The 26,267-nt window shown below is 38.2% G+C and overlaps 1 protein-coding gene across 2 annotated transcripts in view; it reads left to right on the top strand.

The window, feature by feature from the left end:
- The window catches only part of LOC142354498 (uncharacterized), a 50,577-nt gene extending 24,409 nt beyond the window's left edge, over nt 1-26,168 (top strand). For both annotated transcript variants that reach the window (XM_075406815.1, XM_075406814.1), the window contains 4 exons: nt 18,963-19,207; nt 22,450-22,664; nt 23,135-23,329; nt 25,766-26,168. In XM_075406815.1, coding sequence (XP_075262930.1) covers nt 18,963-19,207; nt 22,450-22,664; nt 23,135-23,329; nt 25,766-25,992 — 882 coding nt within the window. In that variant the 3' untranslated portion in view covers nt 25,993-26,168. The remainder of the gene's footprint in view (nt 1-18,962; nt 19,208-22,449; nt 22,665-23,134; nt 23,330-25,765) is intronic.
- Nucleotides 26,169-26,267: the final 99 nt, after the last annotated feature.

Raw genomic sequence — 26,267 nt, 5'->3', positions numbered from 1 at the left:
CGCAGAATGGGGTAACAGATTGACATTATTCGCCAAGGGTTTAGTGGCGTGTAGTGCGAGTGCTTGTGACGGCAAAGGATGAAAGCGGAACGCTGGTGGGATTAACGGGAAATGCGGTGGTGCGCGGTTTAGGACGGGGGATGGGGGGGCTGGTACATTTATGTGTGCTTGTTGCGGATTAAGTGCTAGCGGAGCATTAACGAGTGTATTTAAAGGTGGTGAACGCGGAGGGCTGACTAAATTCAACTGTCCCGGCATGCTCAACCTGTGCGGGAATTGATGATCTAACTGTAAACCTTCGAAGTGCATTGTTGCCTGAGACAGTTGTCGGGATGTGTTTGGGGCGTTTAGTTGAGTTGGCATACCAACGTTTACTGGGTGTGATGGATTTTTATATTGAGGCTGTTGATTCTCTTGCATGATGTTGTTTGCAGCATGTGCACCATTTGATACATTGATTCTTTTACTTGGTTCTTGCGGCTCATGGACATGGAGGTTGATGTTGGCCTCAACTTGACCATGTGCATTGAGATTGCAGTGTGAGTTTGGAAGTTGAGCTGAAGAAGATCGTCCTTGCGATTATCCTCCCCAAGCTGCTCAATTTACAATTCCCGCAACTTTGTTTGTTATCCAATTTCAAGACGCTGTCTAGCAATGCAAAGCTTTGCCTCATGTTGTTTCTCAAGTTCCTCCCTTTTGAGTCTTGATATTTCTAAGTCTCGTTGACGCTGACTTGGTCTTTTTGAGGAAGTCATATGTGAACTTGATCTTGAATGGTGAGAGGTATACAGCTCTGCTGTCTCTTTGTCATGGACCGAATTGATATACCCTCGAGCAGCAGCAATGAACTCATCAGTTTTCTTTGTTACAGTCTCTAACCATTTTTCAAGGTTCTTACAGGCAGCATCTGGATCTTCAGTCTTTTGTGCCAGATCAAAGAGCTCTTCGTTCTTATCAACTAATCTAGTAAAAGCATCTTTGCACTTCACAGTCAGACGTTCGATCTTAACTTTCCTGTCTTGCTTATCAACAGCATTGTTAATTTCACCATAGATGTTATTAAGTTCAGCCCCTAATTTTACCCTCGAACAATAAAGTTTGTTGAATTTGTCCTGCAATGTTGTCATGATCTTAAGAAAAACAGGAACCACAAGTTTAATTAGGTACTAATATAAAGTACATACACATGCAACAGCACAACACAAATGGGTTAAACCGAACCCTAGTGTGACGGTTTGCCTAGCAAACCGCCAAAGAGCAAAGATGTTTGTCGAGTACAATAGTACCCGGCGAAAGAAAGAAGGAACGGTGCGCAGGAAGCGCGAAACGGGACAGAACGGGAGACGGGACGGACAGGAAGAGACGCCGAACGAGTAACTCACGACGCAACGGGAAACCAGACGGACAAACGGGAGCGTCGGGCGAAAAGCGCGCAACGAAGCGGGAAAATGGCACGGGCGGGGCGGAAACGTCGGGCGCATGGCGCGCGACGAACGGGAAAACGGCACGGGTGGGGCGGAAACTTCGGGCGGATAACGCGCGACGAAACGGGAAAACGGTACGGAGGAGAAGGGAACGTCGAGCGGGTAGCGCGCGACGGGACGGGAAGCCAGGATAGCACGGGAGGGAGACGGTAAACCACAAGCGAGGAGGCGGGAAAATCAATGCTAGCAGACCACAGCAACAAATTCTACCAAACAAGCTAGCCGTAATTCCAGAATAAACTTAAGTCACACCCTAGAAAGAAGAAGAGGAGCTACTGCCAGGTAAACTAGCACAAAACATTATGGGGTTTTATCAACGGCATCAAAACATCAAACATGAAACAATTTACAGCAACGATGTAGTATAACCAAAAGTCGAAAAGGTCAGGAAATTTACTAGCCGTAACTCCAGAACAAACTTAAGTCACACCCTTGCAAACCACCATACCCAGACAACAAAAGTGCACACTACAAAGATTAATAAAGCTACAACAAATTGCTAGCACACAAGTGTGGTCAAAATCACGAAACAAACCAACCGTAACTCCAGAAGGAACTTAAGTCACACCCTAGCAAGGAACGAGACTAAACAACAGACCAGCATACTAGCAGAAAGAAATTTTACTACAGCAAAACTCAACATACTACATCATACAAAAAAAAACGGGGGATTGAATGAAACATGGTGACACGGAAACAAAACGGACGGAAACGGAAAAATGAAACCAGATAACCTGCGGAAAACAGACGGTAGTGAAAAACTCGAAGAATGGGGAGAGCGAAACGTTTAGTAAAGCGCTATCGGAGGGAACCAACCACAAACTAACCCGTAACTGGTGAGTTAACTAAGTCACACCGCCAGTCAGCGGGTAGACTCCCACAACAGCGCAAGACCAAGTGACATTCAGGTTATCAAAGGCTTGTGTGAGTTCCGCCTCCTCGAACGCATGACGGGTGCGACTCGTTTTACGACGGTGCTTTGAAAGTTTCTTCGGTCGGGAGCGTGTTATCAAGGACCGGAGGTTGTTCTTATGAGCTAAGACTATAGTGAGTGTTTTCAGCTCAAGCGCAGGCCTTTGGTGTAATGCTCTGTACTCTTTAAGTAAACTAGGATCTTTCTGTTTACGTCTAGACACAATGTCTTTCACTAAATGGATGGCAACTAGAGTACTACGCTTGAGCTGATCGTAGATATCAGGAGTTCCCTCTCTGGGGCAATACACTATAGCTTCTATGCGCTCCTGATAGTTTTCAAGCACTGAAATAAGCTGCGAAGGCGTTAAAGGCTTATTGTTGTTGCTTCGATGACGTGAAAGCGAATTGTACAATACATCATGCCATATAACTAGGCGCTTCTTATCATGAAAGAAATGACTCAACTGGAACTGCTCTGTTTTTCGGACTTTCAAAGCGTTAAACCCGATAATGCGTAAACGTTACGTTTGTAACGATTTTGTGTTACTTGAGGCGCAGTTTTTATGGCGTGATGAAGTGAACTTGCAGCTAATATGAAAACCATATAAAGTTTTTACAACATGATTGATTTGAGCTTTGCTCAAACTCCGAACCTTGGTGTTAAATGCACAATTTTATACGACTTTCCAAGAATGAGGGCTTATTTAGAGGAAAAACCTGAGTTCTTTCTCTAAATTTGAAAAATTTGACCAAATTACCAAATTTTATTTTTTTTTAAATTGACAACTTTATGCAATTATTGCATCCCGGATTAATAACTTTTTTCTATAAATTTCTAAGAAATTCTTTCACAATTGGTCAATTTTTTCAAACCTTTTTTTGCTTCGCTTAATTTAAGACGTTTATAGCCTTCTTAAACCAAATTCAGCGAGATAGAACGCAACAATACAATTATCGCGTTTTTTTGCCAAAAACTTTTCAAATTTGATGTTTTTCAAATGAAAATATTGTAAGGGATAGGTTATCGGTGACCAGAGGTATTGTCAAAAATACCAGATTATAGGATATGGAACCGAGAAAGAAAAAAAAATTGAGGGGGGTTAATAGAGTTGCCGGGTTAGGATATCAATTTACTGCAAAAAGTTCTGATATGGATCAGTCTTACTGTTTGGGAGTCTTTTTGTGTTTTTCTTCAGCGCCTGAACGTAAAACTTGAAGATAGGCGTCTTGTCAAACTTCTTACTCCCCATGGCGACAACCAGGGTTGATGTTAAACAGCTGTCGGCAGTCGACCCAATTGAAATTCAAACAATCAAGTTTCCTTGGATGCCCCATCTGCTTTTGATTGTCGTGATTGTCGTTTAGGCAAAATTATTGATCATATTGCACCTTCATCTGTTGTCGTCGCCGAATGGTGTAGTGCACTTTAGTGATAGAGGCGGTCATCTTCACGGCCAATTGGTTTACCACTTTACATGACGTTGTACCAGGTAGTCAGCAGGCGATGCAATACAAGGGCACGTTCAGTGTACACACACACACACACACACACACACTCCGTGAACCCTCTCTCGAGACATTTTTCTGCCATTCGTTCTCCCTCAATTGGATTTGTGAACTCTTCAGCTGGTATTCTCTTTCTCCTGTCGTCGCGAGGCGAATAGGGTAAATCGTGTTGAGGTTTAAACCCTCGTTAAATGAACTGCTGTAAAGGGACTTTTAATTCAGCTGCGTTATGTTTCAGTTGATAAGTTAAATTAGATCAACACGGTAATTGTTCTATTGAATGCTCGGCACCAGATTATAGCGGCACCAGAAATAAAGGGATAAAACACTCTTTCGTCTTAGATTCAATTCATCAAAATCGAGATAAAGACTACTGCATTGGAAGATATCATGGCAAAAACTGCATCAAACTGGCAGATCTAGTAACATTTTTTTGGCAGGTCTTAGTCTAAGATTGATCACCGAGAAGTTTTTGAAACATAAAATTATTCAGCCTAAAAGGAGCGCAATCGATTTAGTATATAAGTAGGCTGAACGAAAATTATGTTAAACGAACTTTTTCCGAGATTTCTATGCCAAATAGAACGTATTTTGTGTGCACTTTGTAAGGCTTACATGGTTAAGAAATTACGTAATATACTTTTCTCGCTTTGTTTAAATAGCGTTGCTCATTTAACGCGGTAACAATTATTTTGTTTACGATCAAGTATAATTGTGTAATACGTTTATAAGGTATAGAAGTTTTGACATTTTGCAAGCTTTTCAATTTTTTGCTTTCAGTTGATGGTTTAGATGAATATTCGTCTTTTATGGCTTAGACGAAAAAATACCTTGACCTCTCGTTAATTGATGTTTTGCTTCTATGGCTTTCTTTGATTCTTTTTGTCGTGTTCTAATTGTTCTTTCTCTGATCAAAACGCAGGAAGTAATCGAATCAGAAACTCTGTTTGTGTAAAAATGATCCTTAAAGTCACATATTTAAAAAAAATTGTTGAAGATTTCATAATCGGACTGTTTTCTTTTGTTCTTCCTTTTTTTTCTCACCTTTGATACAATAATGCTGCTGCTTTTTGGAATTTTCAATATGTTAGGTTTTGATTCATGAAGTGTGGTTGAACTTCTTTACGTTTAACTTCTTAACTTCGCTCATTCGACGGGTATATTCTTCAGGCTATGTTTTGAGAATGATAAAGCTTTGGAAATTATCGGTTCTCTGTCTTTTTTAGGATCTTTTCATTTTTTTACTTTTTGATGTCAACGAGAATCCGAATTAGATTGCTGATTTTATTCACCCTGGAGTAGTAAAGGGAGCGAAAAGGGGGGTAGGTTCGAAGCCTAATATATATTTTTTAAAGTAGAGTGAGAAACTGATGTTTGATCAAATTTTTGATTTTTTGAAACAAAAGTGTTTGTTTTCAAAAGCGTTACTTTGATTTCTCATTTTTTTTCTACTTTTTCCTGTTTTTTTTCTACTATTTTTTTGAACTATTAGTTTTAAAAGGTTATACGTGGTTTTAAAATGCATATAAAACCATCAAAGTACAAGTTATGAATTTGATTGACATAGAGAAATTCCGCTAGTCTCATTCATGCCCGGTCTGATTAGCAAACTAATGAGGCGTATTAGGAAGCAAATTAATAGTTTCATTTGATATCTAAAGGTTCTAACCACTATTCCTCATTTTGTTGTTCTCAAAAATGTATCTGCAATTTTTCCTCTTGCCGAGATTTTTATGTTAGTTTTGCTGTTTTTTATCATTTTTTTTATTACTGAAATATTTCTTAGTCAGTAATGATCAAATTTAACGACTGTGTTTCATTAATGATTCAATATTTGCTCTCAGAACTAATGCAATTTTTCAGTTTTTCTTGTTGTTTAGTGTTCATTTTGTTCTTCTTACCACTCATTATCGAACATGACTGTTGCAATCATTTGGTTACTAACCTGGCTAAATTATTCAAATAATTGCTAAAGATTACAGCTAAGGCCTTTTTGACTTCGACACAAAAAATTTTCAGAAGCTCTTTCGGAAATTTCATCGGGTTCTTTTGAGTTTAATGAGAATCTAATCAATTAGTTCAATTCAGATCATGGCATTGATTTTGTGAAAGTATAACTATTTTTTTTTCAATTTTGAAGATTTTTGCGTCTTTCCGAATTTCCCGTTTTTTCTTCATTTCTTATGGTCTTTTTAACTTGTCCTCAGTAAGAACCTTTCTCATTGAACTTTTACCGAGACGTAATTTTCGTTAATTTATCGGCGTCAGCTTTTGGTTTCAGGTTGCGATACATGGATAGACCTTCGTTACGCTTGTTGACGGTATATTTGTTCGCTTACGAAATAGTGATTTAAATTGGCCAATATCCCAGCTTCAATATTAATTTTATCGCTCATTTTATTTAAACTCTCGGCTAAATTTCTCATTTAGTCACTGTCAAGTTTGATCAAAATTGAATCTTTTGTGTAGGAGCTATTTACATTTGAAAAATTTCCCCAAGTATTATGATTGCTCATAGAATTAAAAAGGTAACCCTTTTGAGATAGAACCCTTTTTTTTACTCACACTGTGCATCTTACCAATGTTTATCGACTCAAAAAATTTGGTGCTGATGTCTTTCTTAGATTCTGAGTGGTTGTCAAAAAACCGTATGTTTTAGCCCCAATTTGGACAAAGCTAAAATGTGAAAATCTGTTACTGATTATTTATTTTATACTACCTTAATTGTACTTGTTTATTGATTGTGAACCCAAAACTCAGCTAGTATAGTGCTTTTTGATTGGTTTCAATCATATTTGGTCATTTTACGTACACCTTCTTCATGTATTTGCCAGTACTAAATTTATTCAAGTATTTATGTTTTTTGTGCGAAAGGTTGTATTTGATTAAGAAAACGGAATTGCAGTTAATTTATCAGAAGAGTCCTTTGATTCTTACCATAAAAGCTCTGAAGTTTGTCTACCATTTGTAAATATGATTTGGATTTGCTTTCAATGATAATTAGTGAGCATATATCCATTTAAATATTACAACGTTTTGTTTAATTTTATATTTTTTGCCTTTATAACTTGTAATGGACAATCAGACAAGAAATTGACCTTCTCATAAAACAGTCCTTTTCTTTCTAATTTTGAGAGAGAAATTAACAGCGCGAACAGGGCGGCCATAAAACTTAGTTGAATATTATATTGGTAACCTAAGATAGGCCCAGTCATTTGGTCCGCTGACCCGGACCACCTGGAAAATGATTAGAAGAAAGCAACAAATTCCCTCTCCAGCCCGCAGTGGTGGTATATCTCATCAGTCAACTGGCTTCGAAATGGTGGAAGATATGGAATATCATTATCCAATTGGGGAAGGAATACAGAAAAATTTAATGATATTCAAATGAGAAGAGCAGAACTCAGAAGACAATTTGGCTCTAAACTAGAGATTTTTTCGTCTTTCTGAATTTCCCATTTTTTCACCTTTTCTTGTGGTCTTTTTAACTTGTCCTCAGAAAGAACCTTTCTCATTGAACTTTTATCCAGGCGCAGTTTTCAATAATTTATTGGCGTCAGCTTTTAGTTTCAGGTTGCGATCCACGGATAGACCTTCGTTACGCTAGTTGACGATATATTTGTTCGCCTACAAAATAGTGATTTTTATTGGCCAATATTCCAGCTTCAAAATTAATTTTATCGCTCATTTTATTTAAACTCTCGGCTAAATTTCTCATTTAGTCACTGTCAAGTTTGATCAAAATTGAATCTTTTGTGTAGGAGCTATTTACATTTGAAAAATTTCCCCAAGTATTATGATTGCTCATAGAATTAAAAAGGTAACCCTTTTGAGATAGAACCCTTTTTTTTACTCACACTGTGCATCTTACCAATGTTTATCGACTCAAAAAATTTGGTGTTGATGTCTTTCTTAGATTCTGAGTGGTTGTCAAAAAACCGTATGTTTTAGCCCCAATTTGGACAAAGCTAAAATGTGAAAATCTGTTACTGATTATTTATTTTATACTACCTTAATTGTACTTGTTTATTGATTGTGAACCCAAAACTCAGCTAGTATAGTGCTTTTTGATTGGTTTCAATCATATTTGGTCATTTTACGTACACCTTCTTCATGTATTTGCCAGTACTAAATTTATTCAAGTATTTATGTTTTTTGTGCGAAAGGTTGTATTTGATTAAGAAAACGGAATTGCAATTAATTTATCAGAAGAGTCCTTTGATTCTTACCATAAAAGCTCTGAAGTTTGTCTACCATTTGTAAATATGATTTGGATTTGCTTTCAATGATAATTAGTGAGCATATATCCATTTAAATATTACAACGTTTTGTTTAATTTTATATTTTTTGCCTTTATAACTTGTAATGGACAATCAGACAAGAAATTGACCTTCTCATAAAACAGTCCTTTTCTTTCTAATTTTGAGAGAGAAATTAACAGCGCGAACAGGGCGGCCATAAAACTTAGTTGAATATTATATTGGTAACCTAAGATAGGCCCAGTCATTTGGTCCGCTGACCCGGACCACCTGGAAAATGATTAGAAGAAAGCAACAAATTCCCTCTCCAGCCCGCAGTGGTGGTATATCTCATCAGTCAACTGGCTTCGAAATGGTGGAAGATATGGAATATCATTATCCAATTGGGGAAGGAATACAGAAAAATTTAATGATATTCAAATGAGAAGAGCAGAACTCAGAAGACAATTTGGCTCTAAACTAGAGATTTTTTCGTCTTTCTGAATTTCCCGTTTTTTCACCTTTTCTTGTGGTCTTTTTAACTTGTCCTCAGAAAGAACCTTTCTCATTGAACTTTTATCCAGGCGCAGTTTTCAATAATTTATTGGCGTCAGCTTTTAGTTTCAGGTTGCGATCCACGGATAGACCTTCGTTACGCTAGTTGACGATATATTTGTTCGCTTACAAAATAGTGATTTTTATTGGCCAATATTCCAGCTTCAAAATTAATTTTATCGCTTTTTTATTTAAACTCTCGGCTAAATTTCTCATTTAGTCACTGCCAAGTTTGATCAAAATTGAGTCATTTGTGTAGGTGCTATTTACATTTGAAAAATTTCCCCAAGTATCAAGATTGCTTATAGAATTAAAAAGGTAGCCCTACTTCACCCTTTTGAGATAGATCCCTTCTTTTACTCACACTGTGTATCTTACCAATGTTTATCGACTCGAAAAATTTGGTGTTGATATCTTTCTTATTTTCTGAGTGATTGTCAAAAAACCGTATGTTTTAGCCCCAATTGGGACATAGCTGAAATGTGAAGATTTTGTTTTTGATTATTTATTTCATAATACCTTAATTGTGCTTGTTTATTGATTGTGAAGCCAAAACTCAGCTAGTATAGTGCTATTTGATTGGTTTCAATCGTATTTGGTCATTTTACATACACCTTCTTCATATATTTGCCAGTACTAAATTTATTCTAGTATTTATGTTTCCTGTGCGACAGGTTGTATTTGATTAAGAACACGGAATTGCAGTTAATTTATCAGATGATTCCTTTCATTCTTACCATAAAAGCTCTGAAATTTAAGTACCTTTTATAAATATGATTTGGTTTTGCCTTCATTGATATTTAGTGAGCTTATATCCATTTAAATATTACAACGCTTTCTTTAACTTTTTTAATGCCTTTATAACTTGTATTGGACAATTAGACGAGAAATTAACCTTCTCATAGAACAGTTTTTTTTCTAATTTTGATAGAAAAATTAACAGCGCGAACAGGGCGGCCATAAAACTTAGTTGAACATTATATTGATAACCTAAGATAGGCCCAGTCATTTGGTCCGCTGACCCGGACCACCTGGAAAATGATTAGAAGAAAGCAACAAATTCCCTCTCCAGCCCGAAGTGGTGGTTTATCTCATCAGTCAACTGGCTTCGAACTGGTGGAAGATATGGAATATCATTATCAAATTGGGGAAGGAATACAGAAAAATTTAATGATATTCAAATGAGAAGAGCAGAACTCAGAAGACAATTTGGCTTTAAACTAAGTAGAGTAGCGAGCATCAAAACTAATCTTGATAACTATCTTCCTTTGACGAGAAAATAGTGGAAGAGATGAAACATTACAGCACAAGGGTCTCATCAAAGCACAAAGCAGATCTGCAAGAGAAACAAAGAAACTTGTCTTTGAAAAGAATTGAAATTCTGGTATTGTGGGACCAGAAGAGGAGGTCATTGGAGACGGCAAAGTCAGTGAGCCTTGTCAAAGAACCAACAACTTCACTCGATTCATCGGTAAATGGAGCCGAGGAGGAAACAAGAAAAAAATTTTGAGCAAACTCAGAACACTAGCGCAACTGAGAAACAAACCGATCAGCCAAAATCGAAAGAAGTCTTGCCCAATGTTTCAACGGGAGAAGAAATGAAACACAAAGAAGAAAAGCGAGCTGAAAGAAAAAGAGAAGTGCAACTGAGACATGAATATCAGATGCAGAAGTTGAAAAATGAACAGGAAAGACGAGCTCGAGAGACTGACGAGCAATTGAGACAACTCGAGGAGCAGAAGGCACTCGAAATGTTGAAACTCAAAATTAACACCGACGAAAAAGACGAAATTCATCCTGAAAACTCGGAAAAACAGTTTTGCCAGACAGCGGACGGAAACTTCTTGGGCAATATCAGCTGCAATGACGATGAAGACTATTTGAGCGAAAACAGAAAACTTAATCAAGCACAGGGTGACAATCAACAAAATGCAAACGATGTTGCAGCCTCATCTCAGAGGAAATACAGTAACAGCTAGTTGGGGTCACTGATGTCACAAAGCAACTCTCGGAGAGATAGCGTTTTTGGCAGTGCTCCAGTCAGACACCTTCCTGGTGAGCTGAAACCAAGGGCAGCATGGAAAGTTTGAGATTTCTGATACTTCGCAATCAAGTCCGAAACACAGCTTTAACCAGTATGATATGTACCTAGTAAGCTCTGCAGTAAATCTCTTGTTAGCAAAACATAAGTTAAGAGAATATAGTGGCGATCCCCATGATTGGCCAGAATAGAGTGGCATGTTTCTGGCGACAGTCGATCGTAGTACCATATCAGACGACAGAAAAATGACGCATTTAAAAACGCTGTTGACGGGGCCGGCAAAAAGAGCTCGGGCTGGTATGGGCTGTTTGGGCGTTGGAAAACACTTGAGAGTAAATTCGGTCAGCCGCACTTGATAATAGGATCGCAATAGAACAATTTTCAAAATCATCCACAATTGCGGCCGTACGATAGTGCTTACGGCCCTACGAATTTTGTTATCTTTGCTGACACAGTCGGAAACATTGTAAACGTTCTGCAACAATTCGGTTACACCAACGATTCGTTTTCATCAAGTAATCTGGACATGATAGTCAATAAACTACCAAAAGACATAAAACGCAGATGGTTTGCAGACATTGAAACCGCGTCGCATAGGTCGAAGCTGCCAAATTTGATTGAATTAAACGAATGGCTACAAGAGGGATCTTTAGTTCAGGAGCGAATGAAAACTGCAGCAACAAGGAATTTCCTGAAAGTTTGTATAGAGGAAAACAAAATAGCGTCAGATCAAGTAGAGATCAACCAAAAAACTCCGCTTTCACTAACTAAAGAGAGATAAGATTTCAGAAGTGCTCTCTCGAGATTATCGGCTTTGGAAGTGTGATAATTTCAAAAAGCTCTGTATCACGGAACGGTCAGAAACGGTGAAACAAGCTAACCTCTGTTTCAAATGCTTGAAGGGAAAGCATCTTGCCAGAGATTGCAAATCGAAGCTCAAATGCGGAATAGACGGCTGTGAAAGAAATCACAATCGCATGTTATACAACAGACAAACTGGGACACACGAGCTAATCCAGTCACCAGATCAAACAAGCGAAAACAACCTGGCAATTGAGACAGCTTGGTCAGTCAAAAGACTCTTCCAAGTTGCACCGTTGCGCATCTACGCTGAAGACGGAAGTTTTGTCGAAACTAAAGCTGTTTGCGACACCGCCTCTTCTTAAACTTGGATAGACGAAGAATTGATAGAATCTCTACGCCTTGAAAGAAGAAATACTTCAATGTCCCTTGGAGTCCACGGAACGAACTCAATCAACTATTTGAATGTCCCGGTCAAGATTGGGCCAACCGATGAAATCAGCGAAACGGTAAAATAACAGCCAGTAGTTATGAAGTTCTTTTAGTTGGAACCTCGGTTTACAATGAAATCGAGTTAAGTAAACGTTATCATCATTTATCGTGCATAAGACTAAAGAAAATTGACTTGAAAGACGTAAAAGTGATTCTTGGTCAAGATGCTTATTCCCTAATAAGACCTTTAGACTACAAATATTATGCAAAAAATTCCCTCTAGACAGTAAAAGTTCTATGGGCCTGGACGCTAAGTGGTCCAATGCCAAATAGTGAAAAGCCAGAGAGCATTTTCCTGAGCAGCGATAGCCAAGAGGATCAAGAGCTAACAGAAAATGCGAGAAAGTGGTGGGAAATTGAATCCTACGGTACAACAGTTCAAGTAAACAGCAGAAAACTTGAAGATAAAAAGTCTCTTGAAACACTATAGAAAACAACGTTAAAGCTACCAGAACATTTCGAATTTCAAATGCTTTTTGATGGAAAAGAAAAAAAATTGATTGTAATATTTCTTCAGCCCTCGGACAACTACAAACGCTCGAACGAAGATGAGCGAAAAATGAGTCTTTAAAACTGAAACATAGTGATTCAATAAAAAAGATTTAGCAAAAGTTTATAACTCCTTGCTTCAAAAGGGTGAACTTGAACGTTAGGATGTTTGGTATCTGCCTCATCATCCAGTTGCAAACCCCAGAAAAACAGAGAAATTAAGAAGAGTTTGCAATGTTGCGAAAAGGTTTCAAGGATAATGCCTGAACGACGTTTTAGTGAAAGGTCCGATCTTTTGCAAAATCTAATTTGAATCTTTTTCAGATTTTGAGAAGACCGTGTTGCACTAACCGCAGCTATTGAAGAAAAGATTTTGCAAATTTGAGTGTCTGATTAACAAAGACGGTACCTTAGGTTTCTCTGGATAGATGAAGACGGTAAACTGATGCCGTACCAGTAAATCCGGCACATTTTTGGAGCAAAGTCATCTCCAACATGTGCAAATTATGACCTGCAGCGATTTTCAAAACTGTTTGGAAGGGAACATCCTATTGCATCGCAAGTAGTAATGGATAACTTTTTTTTGGACGATATGCTTCTCTCGGTTCACACAACTGAACAAGCATCTGAAGTAATCCATGAACTGAAATCATTGCTAGCAAAAGGAAACTTCAACTTATAAAAATGTACTCTAATTTCGAGGAAATATTTTGAAAAAAGTGAAATTACACCAATAGAAAGCGAAGACAACCCTAAGGTCTTGGGACTTGGATGGATAGCAACCGATGATCTGTTAACTGTTCGGAAAAACCAAGAGTTCCTAGAGAAAACGAATTGGACGCAAAAACAAATTGTGTCCACAGTGTCGCGAGTGTTTGATCCTCTGGGTTTCATGGCACCATTTGTCATTTGAGGAAGGATGTTAATGAAACGAATCTGGCAGACACAAGGTCAAAGGTGGGATTCGCCGATAGCCGAAGACATAAACATCAAGTTTAAAAAGTAAGAATTGAGTAACGATGGTACAATCAGGAGTCTTGTGACAGAGTTGAGCTACACATCTTTAGAGACGCGTCAGAAGATGCTTTTTGTGCATTAAGTTACAATGTAATTACTAAACCAAACGGCGATAGACTAATAAGGTTCATTTTTGGCTGCAATGAAGGATTTCTCCAAAGAAGAACCATACTATACCAAAATTAGAGTTAATTGCAGCAGTTACAGCGAACAGACTTAAAGGTCTAATTTTGAAAGAACATAGAATTTCATTTGAGTCAACATATTTGTGCAGCGATTCCACTACTGTTTTACAATGGTTGCGTAGTAGTAACAAAAAACAGCCTACTTTTGTTGCTAACCGGGTTAAAATCCTAGACAGTTCAACAGTTGATCAGTGGAGACATATAGCTGGAGCTGACAACCCAGCTGATCTGGGAACAAGAGGTCTCTCTATTGGTGAACTGATGCAAAGTGACTGGATAAGCGGACAGGATCGGCTGAAGAGCGAAATTAAAGAAAAAGAAAAATGGGAGCAAGAAGAAGTAGTTCCTGATCGAGAAGAAGTTTTTGCCAGTTTTTGCTCCAATTGAGTTTTTGACTTCAGTAACTTCAGAAGACTGAGAAATGTTGTTGCGAGAGTATTGAATCTGAAAAATGGGAACAAAGAAATAACCCGTGAATTGCTTGAACCAGCAGAGAATCGAATACGGGAGTTGGTGCAGAGAGAAAGTTGTTCAAAGGAAACGGCGTTGTCGAAGATAGTAGACTCTGTCAAAAGCAACAGTTAAATTGAATCCCTAAATCCGTTTCTGAGAGAAAATCTAAAAAGACCAAAAGGTCGACTTAGACATGCAAACCTCAATTTTTGAGAAAAACATCCTGTTGTTTTACCACATTCTCATCCAGCAGTTAAATTATATCTCGCGTTTCAGCATAAGCACAACCATCATCAAGGTGTTGAACATATTAGAGCTGAAACTCAAAGAAATTTTGGGTAACTGGTCTAAGAAACGCACTGAGATCGGTTAAACACCAATGTCTGCACTGTAAATTGAAGAGAAGCAAAGCATCGATGCCAATGATATCAGATTTATTGTTAGTCAGAATAGAAGATAATGTAACGCCGTTTACAAACACCGGAGTAGACTACTTTGGACCTTTTTCAATTAAACTTTTCCGAAGAACAGTGAAAAGATGGATTTGTCTATTCACGTGTTTTAGCGTCAGAGCAATGCATATGGAGATTGTTCAATCATTAGACACACAGTCTTGCTTAGAGGCAGTTTATCGGATCATAACGAGTAGAGGGAAACCGAAAACGGTAATTTCTGACAACGGAACTAATTTCGTAGGCGCAGCGAAAGAATTGAAGGGGGCCTTCAAAGAACTGAACCATTCGGAAATGCAGCGCAATTTAGCACAAAACGGAATACAACGGATTTTCAATCCCCCTGCAGCTCCACATTTCGGTGGCGCATGGGAAACATTAGTGAAATTTAGCGAAAGAGCGATTTTTAATATTTTGGGCAAAGAATTTTTGAAAGAGGAGCATCTCTCGACAGTAATTTGCATAGCGGAACAACTACTCAATAATCAACCTCTAACAGCATTTACTAATTCCTCTAATTGGAATCTTTTTCAGATTTTGAGAAGACCGTGTTGCACTAACCGCAGATATTGAAGAAAAGATTTTGCAAATTTGAGTGTCTGATTAACAAAGACGGTACCTTAGGTTTCTCTGGATAGATGAAGACGGTAAACTGATGCCGTACCAGTAAATCCGGCACATTTTTGGAGCAAAGTCATCTCCAACATGTGCAAATTATGACCTGCAGCGATTTTCAAAACTGTTTGGAAGGGAACATCCTATTGCATCGCAAGTAGTAATGGATAACTTTTTTTTGGACGATATGCTTCTCTCGGTTCACACAACTGAACAAGCATCTGAAGTAATCCATGAACTGAAATCATTGCTAGCAAAAGGAAACTTCAACTTATAAAAATGTACTCTAATTTCGAGGAAATATTTTGAAAAAAGTGAAATTACACCAATAGAAAGCGAAGACAACCCTAAGGTCTTGGGACTTGGATGGATAGCAACCGATGATCTGTTAACTGTTCGGAAAAACCAAGAGTTCCTAGAGAAAACGAATTGGACGCAAAAACAAATTGTGTCCACAGTGTCGCGAGTGTTTGATCCTCTGGGTTTCATGGCACCATTTGTCATTTGAGGAAGGATGTTAATGAAACGAATCTGGCAGACACAAGGTCAAAGGTGGGATTCGCCGATAGCCGAAGACATAAACATCAAGTTTAAAAAGTAAGAATTGAGTAACGATGGTACAATCAGGAGTCTTGTGACAGAGTTGAGCTACACATCTTTAGAGACGCGTCAGAAGATGCTTTTTGTGCATTAAGTTACGTTGTAATTACTAAACCAAACGGCGATAGACTAATAAGGTTCATTTTTGGCTGCAATGAAGGATTTCTCCAAAGAAGAACCATACTATACCAAAATTAGAGTTAATTGCAGCAGTTACAGCGAACAGACTTAAAGGTCTAATTTTGAAAGAACATAGAATTTCATTTGGTCAACATATTTGTGGAGCGATTCAACTACTGTTTTACAATGGTTGCGTAGTAGTAACAGAAAACAGCCTACTTTTGTTGCTAACCGGGTTGAAATCCTAGACAGTTCAACAGTTGATCAGTGGAGACATATAGCTGGAGCTGACAACCCAGCTGATCTGGGAACAAGAGGTCTCTCTATTGATGAACTGATGCAAAGTGACTGGAAGGGCGGACAGGATCGGCTGAAGAGCGAAATTAAAGAAAAAGAAAAATGGGAGCAAGAAGAAGTAGTTCCTGATCGAGAAGAAGTTTTTGCCAGTTTTTGCTCCAATTGAGTTTTTGACTTCAGTAACTTCAGAAGACTGAGAAATGTTGTTGCGAGAGTATTGAATCTGAAAAATGGGAACAAAGAAATAACCCGTGAATTGCTTGAACCAGCAGAGAATCGAATACGGGAGTTGGTGCAGAGAGAAAGTTGTTCAAAGGAAACGGCGTTGTCGAAGATAGTAGACTCTGTCAAAAGCAACAGTTAAATTGAATCCCTAAATCCGTTTCTGAGAGAAAATCTAAAAAGACCAAAAGGTCGACTTAGACATGCAAACCTCAATTTTTGAGAAAAACATCCTGTTGTTTTACCACATTCTCATCCAGCAGTTAAATTATATCTCGCGTTTCAGCATAAGCACAACCATCATCAAGGTGTTGAACATATTAGAGCTGAAACTCAAAGAAATTTTGGGTAACTGGTCTAAGAAACGCACTGAGATCGGTTAAACACCAATGTCTGCACTGTAAATTGAAGAGAAGCAAAGCATCGATGCCAATGATATCAGATTTATTGTTAGTCAGAATAGAAGATAATGTAACGCCGTTTACAAACACCGGAGTAGACTACTTTGGACCTTTTTCAATTAAACTTTTCCGAAGAACAGTGAAAAGATGGATTTGTCTATTCACGTGTTTTAGCGTCAGAGCAATGCATATGGAGATTGTTCAATCATTAGACACACAGTCTTGCTTAGAGGCAGTTTATCGGATCATAACGAGAAGAGGGAAACCGAAAACGGTAATTTCTGACAACGGAACTAATTTCGTAGGCGCAGCGAAAGAATTGAAGGGGGCCTTCAAAGAATTGAACCATTCGGAAATGCAGCGCAATTTAGCACAAAACGGAATACAACGGATTTTCAATCCCCCTGCAGCTCCACATTTCGGTGGCGCATGGGAAACATTAGTGAAATTTAGCGAAAGAGCGATTTTTAAAATTTTGGGCACAGAATATTTGAAAAAGGAGCATCTCTCGACAGTAATTTGCATAGCGGAACAACTGCTCAATAATCAACCTCTAACAGCATTTACTAGCGATGTTGAAGATTTGGATACGATAATACCGAATCACATTCCTTGTTGGAGGGGGCAAACGTGTCATGGCCCATTTCTCTATTTTGCGATAACAATGCTTCATATAGGAAAACGTTCAAGCACATCAGCGAGCAATTGAAAGCCCTTTGGAAGCGGTGGATGAGCGAATATCTACCACCACTCCAAGGCAGAGCAAAATGGAGAACGGATTCAGGCGAGGACATCAAAGTGGGAGACTTAGTCTGGATGGTTGATGAGAAAGAGAGCTATTTCAACTAAATTTTAGCCAGAATTCAAAAGCTTCATGAATGAGACGATATAATACATAGAGGGGCAACAATCAAAACTGCTAAGGGAACTTATTTATGACCATTAGTTGAACCTATTTCGTTAGATATTGACCGCATTTGAAATTAATTTGCTAGAATCAAAATAGGTCCCGCTATGTTGCGCTCTGACATTCAAATCTCATTATCTCAAAAACTACACGTTTGATTTAGTTCATTCTTTTTTCATATGCTATATAGTAGACTAATGCTAGTCAATGCCAAGTTTGCTCAATTTTGAATCATTAGTGTAGGAACTATTTACATTTGAAAATTTTCCCCATGTATTAAGATTGCTTAAAGAATTAAAAAGGTAGCCTTACTTCACCCTTTTGAGATAGAACCCTCTCTTTCACTCACAATGTGTATCTCAATAATGTCTATCCACTCACAAAATTTGGTTGTGATATATTTTTTTAGTTTCTGAGTTAATGTCATAAAACCGTATATTTTAGCACCAGTTTGGACGTAGCTGAAAATGTGAAAATCTGTTATTTAGTTCATATTACCTTAATTGTACTTGTTTACAGATTGTGCACTCAAAACTCAGCTAGTATATTATATTTTGATCAGTTTCAATCATATTTGGTCAATTTACGCACACTTTCTTCATATATTTGCCAGTATTAATTTTATTCAAGTGTTTATGTTTCATGTGCGAAATTTTGTGTTTGATTAAGAAAACGGAAATTCGGTTAACTTAAAAGAAGACTCTGTTGATTCTTACCATAAAAGCTCTGAAATTTATATACTATTTATAAATATGAAAGCATATATCCATTTAAATATTACACACGCTTTGTTTAACTTTATATTTTATGCCTTTATAACTTGTATTGGACAAATAGGCAAGAAATTAACCGTCTCATAATACAAACCATTCTATTCTTTCTAATTTTGAGAGAGAAAATAACAACGCGAACAGGGCGGCCTTAAAACTTAGTTTAATATTATATTGATAACCTAAGATAGGCCCAAACAGCCCATATGGATGTTTTGGCGAGTCATGTGTTTCATCATTTGCGTGGTTGAAGATCCGCCCTTCTATGTACTTTCCTATAAGAGTGTTTCCTATATTTTCATTTTATAATCAATCTCCTGTTATTCTCAGTTGATAACTTTCTAACGTTAAGGCCTCTAAGTGAGGAGGAAGCAAATTTATATTTTATGAAAAGATTTTTAGGTGGCAGCAGTTACTGGAAACGTTGAGGATGTTTATGGAACTCAAAAACCACCAGCCTCTAATCAGGGTTCAAAATCAGCCACAACAACTGAGAGAAGCAGACTAAATCTCAACATGCACCACAATGTCCTCTTGACTGGCAGGAGTGGGGGAGGGGGTGGACAGTCCAGGGCCAAGACAGCAATGGGAAGCCCCGGATCTCGACCGTCGTCCAGGAGAGCTCACAAGCAAGCTTCGCTACAGAGGTAAAGATTATGGGTGCCATTACGTAATAAACAATATTTAGTTTTCGGTCTAGAAGGTTTGTGAGATTTGAGAACCTCCTAAAACCTTCTCCGCATGACTATCGTACTCAATTCTTGGCAATCATATTTAGGCCATACAAGCAGTCCATAGAAATTTCTTCAGATCTGAGACCCATGCCTTTTCATTCTAATATTACACAGAACGTCGATGGTTTTTAAATCTGATTTCAATGCGAAACAAAAGGAATTAGTTTTAATTTTATTTTAATAGTATGAAATTGAAGTAGTCCTTAATTTTTGTAAAATGACATGGGAGAGGGCGAGTAAGTTAGATAAATTAGGTCAACTTAGACAAGTTAATTAGGCGCTTGAGTTAAGCGTACTTTCTTAAAGTGTTATTGTTTGGCAGGCGCCAGAGAAGAGAGTTGAGTGATATATCTTAAACAAACACATTGATTAACAAAAGCATGTTGAGCTGTCGATATATTTCGTTTACTTAGCAAAGTTGTATTTGTGAATCAGAACAAGGTCCTAATGAGTGATTTAAATTTAGAAGAAAACTAGAGAGCGAAGATTTGAAGTGAACTAGATTCTTTGAACAGAATTGGAAATTCAATTTGAAGTAAATGAAAGTGCAATTTAGAATTTGCAAAATAATGGGCATTCCCAAACCTGTTACCCTCGACTTTTTAAGTTATGTTCATCATTGGAATCTGAAAATTTTTGGTGATGTTCCCCTGATGGTTTTCCATATATAATAGGGATGCGCGGCCGGTTACACCTTTTTGATCTGAGTTATTTAAGTAGAGTTTTGTTGATTTAGAGTAAATAAAAAGACAGTCTATCGGTTTTTTGAAATACCAATGGCATGTATACCCAATGGTCCTCTCAGGCTGGTATACCTTTCGGGCCAACTCCGAGTACTTAGCACCGGAACTAGGGTGATTTGTAGGTTTTCGATATTTTGAGCGAAAAATGACTGTTCGAGTATGATATAAGTGTAACTAAGGGTTGCAATGGGTATTAAGTCCAGAGTACTGCATGAGATGATCATGCAAAAGCAGTTTGGATCACTTTTTGGGTATTCTGCGGTAAATAGGCTGTTTTTACCGGAAGACAGTTAGCACTTAAATTGAAATAGTAATTTCTCTAAAAAGTGAAGTCGGATTGACCTGAAAATTGGGGGATAGACTAATTTGGGTACGAGAAATCCGATTTTGATGTCGGATTTGACCCCATACCAACCTGCACGGAACTAGCGCATGCCCGTTCTGCGGAACGTAAAATTTGAATTGCTCGTGGATTTTTGGTAGTAGCCCTCTGATTTTTGAAGGGTTAGTGTAACTTTTCAAGTGCTTTTGATTGTTGATATTTTTAACCCCCGATTCCGACCGGAAGTCGGTGCTTCGGGACGACCCGAGTGCCGAAAACCGGAAATTGGCTTTTTTGAGTGGCCGAATGACTTTGAAATGGTATTAATATGACAATTTGAGAGAGTTAGTGACAAAAAATAACCACCCCGGTCAATTTTGACGAACTCAGATTTTTCGGGTTTCGGCGCCAACAACTCGTTAAAAATTTTCAAATCGCAAACTACTCGCAACGGCTGATTCGTTGGTCATGAAACTTGGCAGGCAAGTTGGTGGCACCTATAATTACTAGAAAACTTTACCCGAAGACGTTTTGATCACTACTGTGCGAGTTATTAAGTTGTGAAATTTGGGGTCATCCGGGTGGTCGATAAAAAGTGTGCGCGGTCATTGCTCGTGTTCTTTTAGGAAATAGGTGATAAAAATTGGTGGGTAGGTGTAACTATGAGAGAACTTTCCGTGAAAATAGTTAGTTTTGAACTTTATCCTTCATTTTGGTCGGGTGACCTTTGGATGACCCCTAGAGGTGAAACTTTGGGCTTTTAGGATTATTAGACTTTTCGGCTGTTTTTAACTGGGGAATTGCATGAAAAAGTTTCAAAATTTGAAATTACAATTGGTCTTTGGTTAAGGGTTGAGTTTAGTTATTTATTCAACACGTGACTTTTGACAGGGATTGATTGCAGCTAATTATTTTTTTTGCGGAAATAGAGGTATAAGAAATTTTCAGAGCAACATTCAATGTTTACTAAGCAAACACTGATTGACAAATCAAGTGCAAATATGAGATAAAGTGGAGTGGATTTGTTTACATAAGAGTCCAAAGGTCGTGTACTTAAGATAAGGAGAAAGTTGAACAATGGTTGGTAGCAGTTGAATGACAGAGCATAATTTGACATTGGTTAGTTTGCATAGCAAACAAAGCCCACCTACAGAATGTAATAGATTTAAAGTTAAAGTTGCAATGCTTACTTAAGAGATTAAGGTTTGTTTGCTTAAGATAAGAGCGTATTGGTTGAGTATAAATTGAAGTGACACAGAAATTTTAAGGAGAGAGAGAGAGAGAGAGAGAGAGAGAGACAGAGAGAGACTTTGGAGATTTTGGGAGAACTTCAGAAGTTTGGATTCGCACAAGTGAGAGAAAGCAGTTGGTTTAGTGGGACTAAACTTTAAAAGGTGGTGTGAAAAGCAAGGAAGAAATTGAGATTGAGGCTGAACTCTGGAAGTTTGTAATCGCAAAACCAGTTGGGATACTGTGAGCGTTTTTGATTTAGATCATTATGGAAGTGAACCACGGTTATTGCTATTATTATATTAATTACTGTTATAAATTGTCTTGAATTTGTCTTTTTCATTGATGTGCAAGAAGTTCTCTTACCTTTGTTATCCATATAAGTAGAATTGATATTACGAGCCCCATTGTGAATTAACTTATTTCAAGGCAATCTAATTTGCAACAGCATACAAGAGTGGAGGAGGGGAAATTGCAGAGTAACAAAGTACCGCTTGCTTCACCAATTTGAAAATTTTGGTTTATATTATTTGATCGATCTTCTGGGCGACAGAGTCCCCTCACTGTTGAGCCTAGCAGAAGTTCGGAAGACGACAGACATCATAATCGTACTAAGGACATCCCCCTTCCCAACATAAGTAGTTCACATGTGGTAAGAAAGCTCGGGCAGTTCGAGTTCCCAGCAAAAATTTTTGGAAAAATTTGTTGATCTGTTTCATATGTTGACATTTTTTGAAAAGTTAAACTTTTAAAATGTGGACATATGCATGTTTTGCCTGGGGACGGTCTGGACAAGTTGACTTTCGGTCTGGCACCTCAACCTGGGATTTGGTGATATTTCATATAAGCACATTATTTAGAATCCCCGAATGGCGATCTCCGAGTGGGAGAGAGACCTTCGACCCAGTGTTGGACGGAGTGCCTGGGAACGGAGGAGAAGGAGGAGTAGGAGAAGGTGTGGGAGGAAGAGTGGGTACAAAGGGGAATAGGTACGAGGAGAGAATGGATTTGAATTTAGAACCAGTGCCTGATTATCACGACACGGATCTTCAGTTGTCAAAGTACATCACAAAAGGTAACGATTCTATTGTGAGTGAAATCTGATCATTGGGCGATTGAAAATGATAAAACTTGAACTTTAGCAAATCAAAGCAAAAATATTAATTTAAGTTAATTTGAACTAATGGAGCATTTTTGCCGCCAACTAATCTGTTTTAATTCTATTCTCCCCAGTGTTCCTTTTGCATCCAATTACAATTTATCTGTTTTTGTGTAGCATGTTACTATGTAAAAAACGCGTGCGCCTGTGGGGGAGTAACAGTTTTATGCATGCCCACTAATCTGGGGAGGGAGGGGGCACAGAATAGATCCTTTGAATCAACCCAAAGCATCGTTTATACAATAAGGTGTGCATTTTCTACATGGTTTCCTCAACAAGTGTATAAATTCCTTTGTGAACATTGCAACAAAGCAAAGCACGTGCAGATTCCACACCATATTGGAAGTGCTTGCGTGAGATTTGACACTAGTTTGTGTAACTTTCAGGTTTCCGTGTCTCCCTTCGTGAGATGAAGCGTGAGAAGTATGGCAAAGTGCCTCTGACGGGAACTGTGAAGTGGATGGGGACCCTGGACAGGAGGAAGAGCCACCACAGACTCTACCTGGGGTTGAAACTAGACTCACAAGTGGGAAACACCGATGGACTCGTTCACGGTCACAGACTGTTCAAGTGCCCACCAGGTAAGAGCAACCTGAGCTCTCTTGTAAAATAAAGTTCATAAAATTTTGAAAGGACTTGAAACTAAAGCAAGAACATACACGAAATTTTGGCCCTTTTTGGTTGGAACCATTTATGGTCTTACGTATGGTTTCCGAGAACCATTTGTGGTCTTTTTATGGTTTTAAGGAAGGGTCAACCCGGGTGGGAGCTTAAATATGAAACAATTATTTAAAAAAATGAGCATCGATGAATGATGAGAAGTATTTTCGTACCGTTTGTTTCTTTAGTTTAAAATAAATAACAGTGACATCGTGGACCATGAGGAAACACAAGATATACAGTTGTAGTTGTCCAAGATATACAATTGTCCAAAACAATTGTTTTCATGAATTTGAGAGAAGTGCTCGTTTTAGCGAAACCAGAGTTATCTCAATCTTGTTATCTTGTTTAAAAAAGTTTTTTACAGACGTGTTTGACTTCTCCATCAGTTAATTTGGCTCAAAGTCCAAATTCAGGCTTTTATTCGATATTTAAGTTACTCTACACGTCCTTTACGCATGTAAATTATATTTTTAAACGAAGTGTTTTCAAAATTTGTAAATAATGATTTCAACTCGGCCATCGCTTTAATCAGTTTATAATTCATTAGTTTAAAACTAAAGAGTTATAAACTGATTAAAGCTGGTCACGATGGCCGAGTGAGAACAATCATTTACAAATTTTGAAAATCTGTCGTCTAAAAATTTTATTTACTGGCGTAAATGACGTGTACAGTAACTCAATTATCCAACAAGGGCCTAAATTTTGACGTTGAGCCAAATTAACTGATAATTAAATCATCTACATTCAGTCAGATGATATACACTTTAAAATCACTTTTTACGTTCAGACCCTAGGTTGATGGGGGATGGTAGGGGAATTTTTTTACATATTACATCCCGCCCCCCCCCCCCAAAAATACCCCCCAAAATGATGTAAGATTAGGGGGTCATTTTAAGGGGTAAAACGATGTGAGATTAGGGGGTAATGGAGAGTAGTGGGGATTATTTGCCTCGCAAAATAAGCCCCACCTAAAAAAAATTCGCGCCAAATTTACCGCCCAGAAGGATGTAAGATTAGGGGTTAATTTTAGGAGGTAAAACGATGTAGACTAGGGGGTAATGTGGGGAATTAATAAACTTAACCACTAAAAATCAAAAATAACCTCTAAATTCAAAAATTTAAGATTAGGGGGTAATTAATGGCGGTAAAATGATGCAGTATTGAGGTGGTAATGGGTGTAATGGGGCTTAAAGGGGTTTTTTAGATTTTACCAACAAAGTACCATTCTAAATGATGTAATGTTAGGGGGTATTTTTAGCGGGTTAAATGATGTAAGATAGGGTGGTAATGGGGAGTAATTGGGTAATAGTTCAATTTTATCCCCAAAAGAGCCATCCAAAATGATAAAAATTTAGGGGGTTATTTTAGGGGCTAAAAAATGTATAATCAGCGGGAAATGGGGAGTAAGGTGAAAGTTTTGGATTCAAGATATGGGAGTAATTGGAAAATAAGATAGAGCGGTTATTGGGACTAGGGGTAATTTTTAGACATCAACCCCCAAGATTACCCCTTAATTCAGATCTAAGATTAGGGAGTATTTTTAGAGTGGAGAAATGATGTAATAGTGGTGGGATATAATGTTTGATTCATTTACATTGGTTGGTTAGTGTTGGGCAAGCATCGGTGGTGTGCGGGCTAAGGCGAACTGGATCGGGGGACAGAGGTTGTGAGTTCAAGTTGGCCACTCTGAGACTATGGAGGTAAAACGATGTGCGAGTGGGGCTGCCAAGGAGGTAAATTGATGCAAGAGTAGGGGTTTTATAGTGCTAAAACGTTGCAAGTGTATGGTGTTAAGCGGGTACAGCGATGCAAGAGTGGGGGGTAATGGAGGGTAATAGGACGCAAGAGTGAGGGGGTAATGTATCCCTTTCCCTTTACTCTTGCATATTTCTACCCCCATTACCCTCCTCCTCTCCCATAGTTTTACCCCCTGTTACTCTCCTACTTTTGTGTCGTTTTACTCCCTTTACCTCCTACTCTTGCATCGGTTTACCACCCATTACCTCCTACACCTGCATCGTTTTACCTTCATTAACCCACTATTCTTGCTTCATTTAACCGCCCAAAAATACCCCCTACTACACCATCCCCTCCCCAAATTGCACTCCTTACCCCGCACTCTTGCATCGAAATACCCCCATTACCCCCCCCCCCCCACAATGATGTAAGAGTTTTGAGGGGAATTGGCTAAAATTCCCCTGATTACTACCCTAATCTTACAGCTTTTTGGGGTAAAAATTCGATACGAGAAGATAGATGATAATTATACATAATTTTTACAGTGCTAGCTTAAAGTATTTGAGATGAATTGTGCCTTAAAACGTAATGGGTCTCAAAATGTCTTTTTTGCACAGGTTTTGGGAAAATGATTCTGTCAGAAGAAATTGAAAGTGTATTTGACCGAAAAGAGGGAAAGTACATTCCAGTAGTCATGTTTATCCGACTCAGAGAGGTACGCGAATGGAGCTCAGCAAACAACAACGTAAATAATAGGGATTCAAACAATGCCGCTCTTGTGAACAATAGTGGAGGATACATATCTGGAGCTGATGTTATCGATGGCACCGATAACGAGAACTAGGGAACTGGTCTTGCTCCTTCCCAGAAAAACTTTTCGTTCACGTTGGAAGGAAGGAAACAGTTCTAAAACTAAAATCTCTGCAATGTACAGTTTATTAGTTTCGTATAATTTTCATGCTGTTTTAGTTTAATAATATGGTTCTCTGAGAAGAGCATCAAATAGAGTTTTGCATAATATTCTATTTTGAGCCAGTTGAAGTATTTATAGCCATTGTAGCAATCTCGATACTATTACCCTCACATAACTGTTTTTAATAGCCGCACTCACCTTCTCAG

Source organism: Convolutriloba macropyga, chromosome 15 (genome assembly GCF_964194025.1).
Source record: "Convolutriloba macropyga chromosome 15, txConMacr16.3, whole genome shotgun sequence".
NCBI classification, from domain to species: domain Eukaryota; kingdom Metazoa; phylum Xenacoelomorpha; order Acoela; family Convolutidae; genus Convolutriloba; species Convolutriloba macropyga.
This window is presented reverse-complemented; position numbering and strand designations above follow the sequence as displayed.